Genomic DNA, 13,301 nt, shown 5'->3' with positions numbered 1-13,301 from the left:
GTTTTAGTTTAGTTACTGAAGAGGAGAATGGAAGAAACTGAGTTAGCTTAGTTTTGCAAATAGTGAGCTGCAAAACAAAGAAGAATTCCAAGCATATATGAAAAACAATATTCAATCCAGTGTATTCATAAAAAATCATTGCATGTGTATTTACTTAGAACTGGTAGAAATACCTGAATCAGACATCTGTAATTCCTGCTTAGTCTGGGAGGGGGAAGGGGAGTTTAGCAATCTAATACCATCAGAACTAAGTTGCTTACTGGTAGGACCATTGAACCATGCGCACAGGAAGGCGTATAATAGTGTGCTGTTCCTTCTTTGTGCAGTTATAGGTTGGGGTGTGTCCTGGACCAGACTGTATTGCTTACTGTCCTTTTTTTTTTTTATTCGGAAGCCCCAGGGACTGGTTGTACTGCTATGATAGTAGATATGCCATTATATTTATACAGCACATATTAATTTAACACCTAAAACCCAAATGAAGGCTGTAAATTAGATGGAGGACTGCATAACACAGTGACCTCTGTCCATCCAATGAACCATGTCAATCCAATGTAAACTTGCTTATGAGCCAAGCCTGGTACCCATTATATTGGATGCCTGAGCTTAAGACATTTGTGAGATTTCTGATCCCTGGCCATGAAGATTGCAGAGACTGGTCCTAGAAGTGACGGATGCTGTGACTTTACACTGCCAATTGGCAAAAAAAGAGGGTGGTAATGCTTCACAGATTACATCTCCAAGTATGATCTGGTTTATGAAAACTAGAAAAGAAAACTGCTACTCATGGCAACTAACTAAATTTCAACTGCATTTTCTATGTACATTTTAAAAATCTGAACAAATGTGAAATCAATAAAGTGTCTTTATGGAAACGATGCTTTTAGGGAATTAGGGGGAGAAATATATATTTTCTATGAAAATATAATGCTAAGCAATAAGGGATTATGGGATGAGGTGGCCAATCTTCAACAGATAATAATAAGCGAAACCCTTATTTCAGCAAGAATATTGGCGGCTTGTTGACCAGAAGTCTTGCCACGTTGCTGTGCATTGCGGAAAGGTTGACACAAACACTCATGGAAGTGGATTTCCTGTGGGTAAAGCCGAACCCTTTTCAAGGTGAGATAATTATCTTATGCTCGCTCACAATACCATGCAAAATCAACAGTATTTACATTCTAGTGTCCTTTTCATGTGTTTTGTAGGCATGGATGGAATCTCACAGTCCTTCCTAATAATTCAGGATCCATCCTGCGACACCTTGGTGCTGTGCCTGGTAAGTTCTCATTATCAGAGTAATACACCTTTTTGTTTTCATTATTATGAAAGACATAAATTTGTTGGATGATTAATTGAAAGTATCCTTAGCATGTCACTGCAAAGAAATTCTTCCTATTTAAGACTCATTTTAAAATATAAATCTGAACATCAATCTCCTTAGTATAAATGAATGTACCTTATGAGAAATTGGGTTTCATGTTCTTTGGCTTACTGTTGTCCCCGAGTCCCAATCAGCTGCACACCGATGACGTCACTGTATAAAATTAGCTTTAATGAAACTCGAACACATTTCCCAGTTCTGGTGTGCCCCTCTGTAATGAGTTTCACCCTACCCAGGCTTAATCATATCTCTATGATTAAGCCCATGTTGAATGAGACGCATTAGGGAGGGGAAGACGAGAGGTGGGACTGTTGCACGGTTCAAGCTTCATTGGTGGGGGGGGAGGGGGATTGTGACTCTGGGACTTTTGTACTTGGGAGCATGAGCGTGCTCCGCTGGCGAGCAACCAATGTTTGTCTGGGCTTGACAGCTAGATGCCAGGAGGGAGCAGTGTCTTCTACAGTTTGGTGATTACTGTTGTCTCTGTTCTGTTTTCTCCCTTTTGGGTTCAGTGGTATACTTTTAACTCTTATAATATAGTTTCACTCCTTGTCTCAGAAGTGATACTGTATAATAGTTCTGTACATACTGAGCAAGTTGAACTTAGGAGGTACAGGTCTATGAAACAAGTCGGTTTAATGTGTTAAAACCCCTGTCAAGTTTTTATTACTGTCCCCACTAGTGAGATTTACTCTATATAGTTGTCCTATTGACCATTGTCTCCATTACAGAAAGTGATGGGCAATTAAAAATTTTTGAGCCCTCACAGGAGCAGTACGTAAGAGAAATTCTTCCAATGGGAAAAATCATTCTGGTTACAGCTTTGGTTCCCCTTGCTTTGGAGAGATTTTCTTTCTTTTACTTTTTGGAACAAGAAGTAAAGGGAAATCTCCCTGTCGGAGGAAACTGGGTTTGCAACCATTCCTTACATTATCCAAAACCGGCTTTATATATGTTTTTGTCTTTACTTGCACTTTAGTTCTGAATCAGACAGTATGATGATAGCTCACATTGTCTTTATAACACTTGCATGTAGTACATGGTGTGACATTTCTGTATAGCAAGTGAAAGAAGCAGGATATTGCAGAGCCTATTATTAAGGGTAGACTTGTCAGTGAAGCTGAATGCTTCCTTGTTTATTTAATGCATTATGTTGTGTTATGTGGTTTCAACTCTTTTTATTGCTCTATAGCAGTATGACCATTTTAAAGGGAGAATGGTCTGACTGGTGCCAATTTGTGATGGGACACAAGTGAAAATATTTTTTAAGCTTCACTTTTGCCAGCTGTAGAATCCACACTTAGGGGGTCTATTTATAAACAATTCACAGGAACATTCATACTGAGAATCTTCGTAAATGTTCGTTCTGTGTGAGTGTAGGTAAAGAGGAGTGTTTTAAGTAAATGTTCTTTACAGGTTGAATGTAATGTAATACAGCATGATGGCCACTAGATGAAGCTCAGAAGCATAGGAAATACATACCTAGAATTACTCTTGTATTACTAACATAAGCATCAGATTTGTCGGGTTTTCTAACCTGTAACGCTGACATATTTAATCTTGGTGTTGATGTGTATGAGCCTTGTAACGAAGTAGTAATGATGTTTATAATGATACCTCCGTTTATGTCAATACATTGAAAACATATATGATAGATAGTGTTTCATTTGTAATGCCTCTTTTCTCCTTTAGGAGTAACAATTCCTTGGCTTAATATCGGCATGGTCTTTTCTACCTCATGCTGGACTCGAGACCAAAATCACCTTCCATACATTGACTACTTACACACTGGTGCTGATTGCATTTGGTAAGCACTGCTACCTGTCCTGCTTTTAAGAAGCCTACTGCCTGTATTATGTCTCATTATTCTGTGGTCTTTGGTTGCTGCCTTGGGAAATTCTGTGTATGATTGTACAATGTTGTGCATGTCTGTTTCTTCTCATAGCGCACTATATTATCTCAAAGTACACTCTATAGGGAATCCGTAATAAGGTATACTGAGCTCTATATAAAAAAAAAATACAGCTAAATTATGTCCCAGGGTAAACTTTACATGTCGCATATCATTTACCTGATCAAAACTATCTTGTGTTTACACTGATAATTATAGCTTTCTTTAACGACCATTTACCTGATCTTTGTTTTTGTTTTAATTTTATCAGACCTATTTAACATACATGTACAATCAAGTATTAACATAAATCTGTTAACAGTCTTGGCTGAGATGGATCTCTGGTCTATCCTTTCTCTTTAGTAGAGATCATAAAACCAACACTAAAGCAAGCCTGGAGCTTAAAATTGCATTTTCTCCAGGAATGTTTGTCATCCAGGCATTATCCATTCTGGCAAGGCTGTTCAAATATCTCCCGCTTTTGCACATCGGTCTACTTCAAAAGTAACTTATCTAATTTCTAAAGTAATTCGGCCTTTCTGTACATATTACATTTCAGTAACTGCTCATTTTCAACGCTCTGTTGCAGTAAACATATCAGGTCAGATTGATAAGACCCATACTTGCAAGCTAGCAAATATGGAATTTGCCCTTATTTACTTATTACAGGTATTTTTATATAGTGCTGACAATTTACGCAGTCCTGGAACGCACTGGATCACCTAATTAAGCCTCCCTGCTTTCTGAGGTGGAGGGGGCGTGGTGGTGCCATTCAAGTCTATGGCACCACAGCCGCGCTTCCCATATGCAGTGCAATTGCAAAAAAATAGTGTATGCACTATTTTTAGTAATCGCACCACAGGCATTGCTGTGCCACGTGTTCTGGTGCGGGTGGGAGGCTAGGGGTCAATGCCATTGACTTGAATGGCACCACCAAGACCCCCCCAAACCAAAAAAAAAGCAGGGAGGCTTAATTATGCGATGTGTTGCAGCCACTAACCGTGCTGGTTGGGTTGTGAACAAGCCCTTAGGGTTGATATATCTGAGAGTATTTATTTATCAGTTGGTATTAGAATTTAACTGCGCATTCCCAAACAATGTTTTTATAATAAAGCAAGAATAAAGGGTAAGGAAACTGTCCCATGAAGTTTCCTTACCCATTTACCAATACTGATGTCCATGCGTGCGCAGTTCAGCCTGTCTACCCACCCCATGGAGATCAATGAAGGCAAACTGCACAGACATCAGAAACCAGCTGAGGTGTATAAACAATTCCATGGGCCTCAGAGAGACATCTAGGTATGTATAGTGATTTGGGAATGGGGTTGTGGGCAGGGGCAGGCTACCCCTAGAGGGGTGGGGTTAAAAGGGTAACGAAACTTTGTGGGACAATTTTCTTACTCTTTAAGTCATTGCAGCCTGTACATATTTTGCCTAGTTTACAGTATTTTAGTTAATTATTAAAATACATAATATACCTTTTGATTGCGGGCTCCATTTTGCACACAGTTGGGATGCAGAATGAGCCAGATCTTTGTTTACCAAATCTGGTACTAATATTTGGTTCAAATTTAAGAGGAATCTAGCCAGAAGTGTCAATATTAAGTTAATATACTTGCAGTAAATGTATTTTCACCATATCCATCTTATGTTCAGTATCTATGTATGTAACCTCCTTGGCTCATGGATCAACATTGCAACTTATGGCTTGACAAAAAATGTAAGGAAAGCTGGTTAACGGAACGAGCTGTGTGTGCCCTTGAGATACTGTATATTAGGGATGCACCGATACCACTTTTTTGGGTCTGAGTACGAGTACCGATACTTTTTTTTAAGTACTCGCCGATACCAATTACCGATACTTTTTCTTAAAGGGGCAGATCACATTTTTTCCAAAGCAATACAAAATAATGATTTTAGGTCAGTTTCTTAATATTATGAAGAACTGTAACTCAAAAGACAACATGACTGTCAAAAAATAAGTTTACTTTGCTTAAATTGTCACAAAGTTGTACTCAACGAAAGTTAGTAAAATCTCAACGTGCCATTTGAAAAAAGGCCACAAGATGGCGTATGGATAGGATGGAGCAGATGGAATTGTGTAGAAAAGTGAAAAAACCTTAATTTAGCTTAAGACCTCATTCACACAACTAACAGCCGGCCCATGTTATATTAATACAGCATGGTCAAAGATAAATTAATCTTTATTTTATATAATATTGATTAAGCAATGGAAAAAACAATTATTTTATATTTATTCATGCTGTATTCACTCAGCTATGATTCCCTGGCTGGAATCCTTTTTTTTGCACCTGCAAGTTGCAATATCATTGACAGGCTTCCCCACCAATCACGAGTGAGGACAGAGGAATTGAAGGCGGAGTCTGCTTTCGGCCGTTCGCCCATGGAGAAGGAGATCACGGCCATCTTGAATGAATGCAGACGCGGTCCTGTGTGCTGTGTGCGGCGGTGGAAGATGGCGGACACAGGTACTCGTTTTAGACATCCGAGCATTTGCACGAGTACTCATGCAAATACTCGGTATCGCGGCCGATACCGATGCTTGTATCGGTATCGGTGCATCCCTACTGTATATGGACTGTAACAAGTACTATACTCCTTTCATGAGCCTTTTTACCAAACCTACAATAAAAATGTATATCTGCATAATGTTAAAAAAATCAAGTGGTTGATGGAGCCTTCCAGCTATACCTAATCTAACAAACAGCAATAGACTATCAGCAAGGAAACTGTACAGATCTCCAAGCTTTTTTCTACCTATGTGTTTTGGGTCTTTTCTGAAAGCAGATTTAAGATGTTAATTTTTATATTTTTATAAATGTTGATTTTATAGAATAAGAAGCTGTGCTTCATTAAGGTTCACTGCCTTACACCCAGCATTACGAATGTCTGCAAGTCTATAATATTGCACATCCCTAATGTGAACTTTTTAGTGTACTGAAAATTGCATTCAAAGAATATGCAGCATACCGTTTAGAAACACCTTTTGCTGCTTTTATTAACAGAACACATATACGCTGCAAAAGTGAGTGATACCTGGCAGTGTCACGAGGGTATACCTTCACACGACCCATTGACATTAGATTGCTTTCCCAATTTGTCGTTAATGAATGCCAGTCTTATTGAATTATCAACATTTTAAAGACAACAGCAACAATCACACCTTAATGAAATTCCTTATAATGGATTTTTAGAACATTGTGTGTTCCTGGGTGAAATAAGGGTATAGAATGAGGTTTCACAACTCCAGGAATACACAAATGCCACTCTTTTCAAGACCACAGAGCTTGGCCTTAGTCTTTGCACACATGGGATCTAAACAGAGAAGTGCATTCAGCACCTATATGCTTCTTGGCCATGTTCCACTCAGTTTCAAGTACTTTCTCAGTTGGGAGGAACGTACTTCTTGGGAGAGCAATAAAAATGAATGAGCTTAATGCTGGAGGCAGCGTTCTTTCAAACATGGGATCACTTTAATATAGTCCAAAATCAATTTTCTCAGTGCTAACAACATCTGGAGTCTTTGCAAATGCAACCACACTAGATCACCAATTTGTATCCAAATTCCTCAGAGGACATGCAGCTCATGCCACAGCTGGGCATGTTACATAAAAAAACACCAGAATGGACAATGTGCCTTGTATTTATGAAATATGTATTTATTATCCCAAAAAATTGTAAGACGGTACTCGCAGGAATAAAAGAATGTATCACTCAATATGATCTAAAGTCAAGCTAAACCAGGCATGATCAAACCAAAACCATATAGTCTTCACAAAGTACCAAATGAACGCAGCCAGCAGTACATAGTATGTCTGCACGGGTTAATGCAGACATGTGGGAATGGCCTTTTGCCTAAACAGCCAGACTACCTGGTAGGTTCAGAAACGCGTTAGCCATACTATGTGCCACACTGGCTTCATTGTTTGATACCTGTGATGGTTATATGGTTTTATTCTGGTTGTGCCTGTTTTAGCCCAACTGTTGATTATATTAAGTGATACATTATTTTATTGTTGTGAGTATTCCTTTTCATTTTGTAATTCTCTTAAAATAAATATGTATTTCTTGAGGACAAGGAATTTGTAAAATTTTTGTGTTTTTGGGCACATCAAGGCCTGCCAGTCGGCAACAGAAACATATATTAAGTATCTTGGTGCTTGCTTTTGTTATTGCTGCCTTTCCTGCTTACATTATCCTCTATTTATAAACATGTAGATATTATTTAGAATATGTAAACTTTGTAAAAAAAAATTGGCTACGGTATGGAAAGGGTCGCAAACCTGTCGGGTACTTATTGCGCTCTGTGCCTCTACTGGGGATATTCACTCTCTACTTGTCCTAGTGACCACTGTCGCCAGGAATGAAATGAGAAGAAATCCAACAGAACAGGAATAAAGGGGAAATCTTTCAACAAGGGCTAAAAGGAAAATAACCCCCCCCCCCCCTTTTTTTGAGAATTTCCTCTTGCTTCATGTTGTGTCTACAACACAGGAAATAAATGAAAATCTCCACAATTGGACATCAATGGAAAAATACTGACAAGATTCTTAACTCTAACTAAAACTCAAAATTGTTTGACTTTTGATATACGTTAAATCTATATGACAGACTTCTGGCTGTTTTATACGTGACTGTGGGAGCCACATGTAGTTATACCAAGTCCCTTTACTCCCTTTGACTAAAAATCACATCAGCATACAGCTCTGAATGCTGATATGAAATCATCTTACATTCATTAGCTAAACATACCTACTTAAAATTTCTATTTTCCCACTTCCTGGTCCACTTTGGCACAAATGATGTAATCGTGCCCAAACATTGCATCCTGGGAAGGTTACATGAGCAGAGGATTGCTGGGAAATCTCATGGGATCTCAGGGAAAGGCATTTCCCTACCCTGAGATGATGTGCATGATCACATGTGCCCAAGTTCCAGGAAGTAAAGGGAGATCTAGTAACCTGCCCTTAGTTAAAATGGTCACTGTCAGAATACTGGGGAAGAAAAGAAAAATAAGGAATGCAAAAAAAAACCAAAAGCTGCAATTATCTAGAGGCATTTGTTTGTAGATTGTCATTACTAAACATTTCTAAAGGTGCCTTTGTTGTCATTTTGAAGATAAGGGTAAAGTTCCTCTTTAATACGGTTTCTAGTTATTATTACTACTGTGAGAACACTGATGTATTATGTGAATTTCAAACCTGGTTCTTACACTTCTATAAGCATGCTATGTGTCGTTTGTAACCTGTTTAGATGGCTACATTTTCTGCAATATCACATGGAATGTTGGCTAGTCGTTGGTCATGGCTTTGTGTTTTAGATGGATTTTGTGGCGTTAATACTGGTTGATATGGGTTTACTCACTACATTTGCTATCTTATAATGAATATTTTGATCTTAAATTGGTTTTGTTGCATTCTAGGTATTGCATTCCTGCTGAGGAAGAGAGTAAACTTGAAAAAGTGGTACACACTCTACTTCAAGCCAATGGTACTCCTGGTCTGCAAATGCTTGAAAGTAACGTCATGGTAAGTGTATTCTCTGGCGCATTGTCTTAGCAAGGAACATGCTGTTTGCCATTATGAAGACATCAAAAACTGTGGCTTGATCTATGCAAAAATATTTTATCATTATCCATATTATAATAAATGTTACTGCCGTAGTTTTCAGTTATTAGCTGATTATAGTGTCACCTGATTGCCTTTGAACCTTAAAGTGGCCCTTTCAGTAACGTGTACCAGTACATGAATATGTTCCTTACATGCATAGGCATGCGCACATGGTGTGCCAGTTGTGCCTGGGCAAACCCTAATCACCCCAAGCGCAACAGCGGGTACCATGTTTTTAGTCACTGAGCCGCTGGAGAAATCGCAAAGATCTCTCTGTGACCGGCTCATCGAAACCGAGCGCAGCAGCACTTGCCACATAACAGTCCTCTGTGTCTGGGAAGCGTGGCTGCAGCTTCCCATACAATCAGGAAGCAGGGCGGGTGGCCATCTGCCAGGCTCCCTGTTTCAGTACTGCACCCCTGCTGGAAAAAGTAACGGACAGTTGAAGAGATGGGAATCTGGGATGCCTCAGGTCTGTGTGTGTATATGTATACATATGTATGTATGTGTGTGTATATGTGTATATATATTGTGTGTGTGTTTGTACTTTTGTGTGCACACCCGAATGCAATAGTCTGTGCATGCCTATGCTTACATGTAAGTATATACAGCATCTGTAGAATTAAATTAAAAAGAAAATCTGTAGATTTTCCAATAAGGGCCTGGAGTGACTGTGCCTAGGCTCAATCTCCAAGGTCTGCTTTAGAAAAGCATGCTGGAGAACAATGTTATTACATTTCTGCAGACAGAATGAGAACACGTCCTCAGTCTCCCTCCCCCAGTCATCACTCATTGAAACAATTGTGACATTGTAATTTTCTAGCAAGTAAACAATGGTGTGAGACAACATGTACATAGCCAAGGACATAAAGGCTACTGTGCATGCACCAGGATTTACATCATTGTATTAACTTTGTGTCACCATCTCAGTCCAAAAAGAAAATGCACACTCTGGGTAATGACTTAACAAAGATAGTGCCTGCCCGTTAAGGAGAAAAGAGGATAACAAAAACGAAAAAATGGGGGGGGGGCTGTGATCTTTTTGTAAGATGCAAAATATCTGCAAGTGTTACACTTTGACAAATTACAGCAGAATTTAGTAGAAAGAAACCCTCCCCTTGCAGTGTTTCTGCCTCCACTCTGCCAGAATTGAATGCTCGTTTAGGTCCAGGGTACCAGGGAAAATTTACTTTTATTACCTGATCCCCACTTCTTCAGTCTCACTTCTGGCTACCCGCCCGGAACCCACAGCCTCTTTCCCTCTACACTCCGGTGGTCAGAGGCCCGCTGACCATCAAATACAATCCACACACCTTACGATAATTGTACAATCGCAGGATTTCCCGCGATTATCGTACGATTATTGTAAGGTGTGTGGAGACCTTAACCTGACCCTCAACTTTGTCTGTCCACCCCCTGCTGTCATCTAATCAAATCAGCCAAAATGGGCTCTGTAATGCCTACCTAATACCATCCCTGTGCTGGTAGAGCACTCTCACCTCAGCTTTGTATTGGAGGTAGGGACCCTGTGACGACAGCTTGCTAATGTTCATTTTAGATGATTATCTTGGGTGACAGTGAAGGGGGAAGCTGAGGATCAATGCAAGGGGTTCTTTGAGATGGAGAAGGATAAGCCACCAGCACACCAGGGTCCACTTTATCTTCCCATCATTAACATGGCAGCATCTAGGTGCAACGTTTCAGAACCGTATATGGTCTCCATCAGGCAAAGGAAAGTGTGACAAGGTTCTTTGAGATGGGACACCTACTTCTACAGAACCTCATGAATATGATTCTCAACTATTGTGTTTGAAGAAAAAAAAAGTATAAATAGGTTTTCATGAGTGTGCCGTATGTCGATATATGCACGTTTAAAGAGTTTGACACCTCTTCACTTTTCTGCTGGGAACCTGGACTTTTCACAACTTATTTACAAGTAACATTTATTAAGCTTAAAAAGATGTTAGTGCATCTCAAGGCAAAGCCTTTTTTGTTTTTGGATAACGTGGGGAAGGATTAAACCCTCTGACGGGGTTTTATTGCTGTCCGTGTCCCTACTGGGAAGACTCATCCCTCGGTATAAACTGGTGACTGTTTTGGGCAAATCTTTTCATGGGGATACCTGTTTGGGAGATTGCTCTTAACTTCCTGTTGTGTCTCTGGGACAGGAAGTGAAGTAAAATGTCTCCCATGGTATACAGACTGTATACAATAACATGGCAGGGATTTTAACCCTTCCCTACACTATTCACAAAAAACAATTTTGGCTATAGATGCACTTTAAAACAAGCTACTTTATTAGTAACTGTAAAATATGAATTCATTCAGTAAAAGCATTGGTATGTGCTTGCCCTATATACACTGAAGTACTTTCATTGTCCAGATGGCTAAACTAGAACATAGAAATCCCTTTGTGACCCTTCTCTCTCTCTCTCTCTCTCTCTCTCTCTCTCTCTCCTGACATGACATTGAAGGTTTGCTTACTAATTGACAGGTCATTGTACAGTGTAGGGGGTTCTGTTTCTTATGTAATGTTGTTCATTTCTCTAGCATTGTGCCTATAGTCTAAACAAAATGTCGGTCATGGCTGCCTGTCAAGAGGGAGGATAGGGCATTGCGTCCTTACACTTCCCCAACTGCCTGCTGCTTGGATATTGTGATCAACAAGCAAGCTTCATATAACCTATATCCTTTTTGCAGATCTCCCCAGAGGTGCTTTGCAAAGCGGGGATCAAAGTACACCGTACTGTACAGCAGAGCGGGCAGTTTGTTGTCTGCTTACCAGGATCCTTTGTGTCGAAAGTGTGCTGTGGCTACAGTGTTTCTGAAACTGTGCACTTTGCTACCACCCAGTGGACAAGCATGGGCTTCAAAACTGCCAAGGTATGCATACATTGTATACTGTCTGCTACAACTGTGCATCTATGTATTATTTTCATTTTACATTTAAATTGTAATGCAAACAATGTTCTACAGCAGAAGCTGTAATAAACACTTTATTAAAGCGACCCCGTCAGTTTAAGAAATAAAGATGAAAGTGTCCTATAAAAGAAGGGCTCTCATACACATCTCTCCAGTGGCCCTGCCTCCCATCTTCCCTTCATTCCAGCACTGCAGGCTCAGTCCAAATTCAATTTTCTATTTAAAACAATTTAACACTTCTGGGAATGTCAGATGCCTTTGCCCACCATTGTGCGCTCCAGCTCCATCCTCTGACCCCCTATGTCACTACAGAATACAGCAGTGACATAATACTAAGGCATACTGCAGGGAACACAGTCATCGAACACTCCCAAGTGTGAAATGGTGAAGACACTGGCAAAGCATGGGCGCTGGAATGGAGGGAAGGTATGTGACTGGGCCACCGCTCAGTTTAAGAGTGCCTTTTGGTTCATCCTTTTGTTTGTTCCCTAACAGGCTTGTGTATGTATATGTGTGTATGTATATATGTGTATATAGATAGATAGATAGATGCTCCCCTCCCCAGGAGCCATTATACACACTGTAAGAATGAAACATTACAGAGTGAGTGTATGCAAAGTAAAGATTAACTCTGAAAAATGGTACTCTTGAGAGTTAAAACTGAAAAGGAAGCTACTGCACAGAATGGGAATGTGTTAATGGTTTTTAATAGTGTTGTAGCAATTGATCAAAACATTTATGATCATGATTGAATGAATGTGGCATAAACAAATATTCATATCGCAAGTCAAAAACAAATACTAGCAAACAGCAACAACAAAAGAAAGAAGAAAAACGGATGTTTGAAGCAAGCTTCAAGCCAACCTGTGCTTTGCCTATTCAGGGACAAATACAAAAACAGTATTACTAAAATGCCTCCCTCTCCAAGAGCACAAACTCGCCTTCCAAAACTGAACTGAGTGATGGGAGAGTAAAAGGGAGGCGAGTACATGTGGCTGGAGAGGGTGGTATTAAAGTGAACCTGCTGCTTTGATCTGCATGGACAACAACTCATTGGGGAGCAGTAGAGGCTGTTCACTTTGCATAATCAGTCCCTTTCTCAAGGAGGAACCCTTGATAAAGGAATTGATTACCCCCAATACAATGGGTTTTATTGGCTTCACTTCTGGTCCTCTGCCTAAGTAGCTATTTGTTTCAATTTTGGTATGCTTGTTTTATTGTACCATTTTAGGCATTTGATTTTGTATGGCATATATTTATATGCATCAGCTGATCTGTTTTGTAATCTGAACTTTGTATACTTTTTTTCTACCACAATATAATCTATTTATGCAACATAAATTGGGTGTGTTAACTTCATTTATCTATATTTGGATTGTAATTTGGGGGGAGGGTTGGGCTTCTCCTACTTAGGGTTTATTAGGGTTTATTGCTTATCTTAACCAGCATCTGCGGCAACCCTTCCCCCCCCCCC

The 13,301-nt window shown here is 39.7% G+C and overlaps 1 protein-coding gene across 1 annotated transcript in view; it reads left to right on the top strand.

Moving 5' to 3' along the window:
- Nucleotides 1–13,301, top strand: part of JARID2 (jumonji and AT-rich interaction domain containing 2) — a 156,917-nt gene that overhangs the window by 136,599 nt on the left and 7,017 nt on the right. The window contains exons 10-14 of the mRNA XM_018564793.1: nt 1,004–1,122; nt 1,209–1,279; nt 3,077–3,191; nt 8,719–8,824; nt 11,606–11,788. Of these exons, the coding sequence (XP_018420295.1) occupies nt 1,004–1,122; nt 1,209–1,279; nt 3,077–3,191; nt 8,719–8,824; nt 11,606–11,788 (594 nt within the window). The remainder of the gene's footprint in view (nt 1–1,003; nt 1,123–1,208; nt 1,280–3,076; nt 3,192–8,718; nt 8,825–11,605; nt 11,789–13,301) is intronic.

The sequence above is a fragment of the Nanorana parkeri genome, unplaced genomic scaffold (assembly GCF_000935625.1).
Source record: "Nanorana parkeri isolate BGI_ZX_2015 unplaced genomic scaffold, ASM93562v1 scaffold783, whole genome shotgun sequence".
Taxonomy (NCBI): domain Eukaryota; kingdom Metazoa; phylum Chordata; class Amphibia; order Anura; family Dicroglossidae; genus Nanorana; species Nanorana parkeri.
The sequence above is the reverse complement of the archived record's forward strand: the minus strand, read 5'-3'. Positions and strand labels throughout refer to the sequence as shown.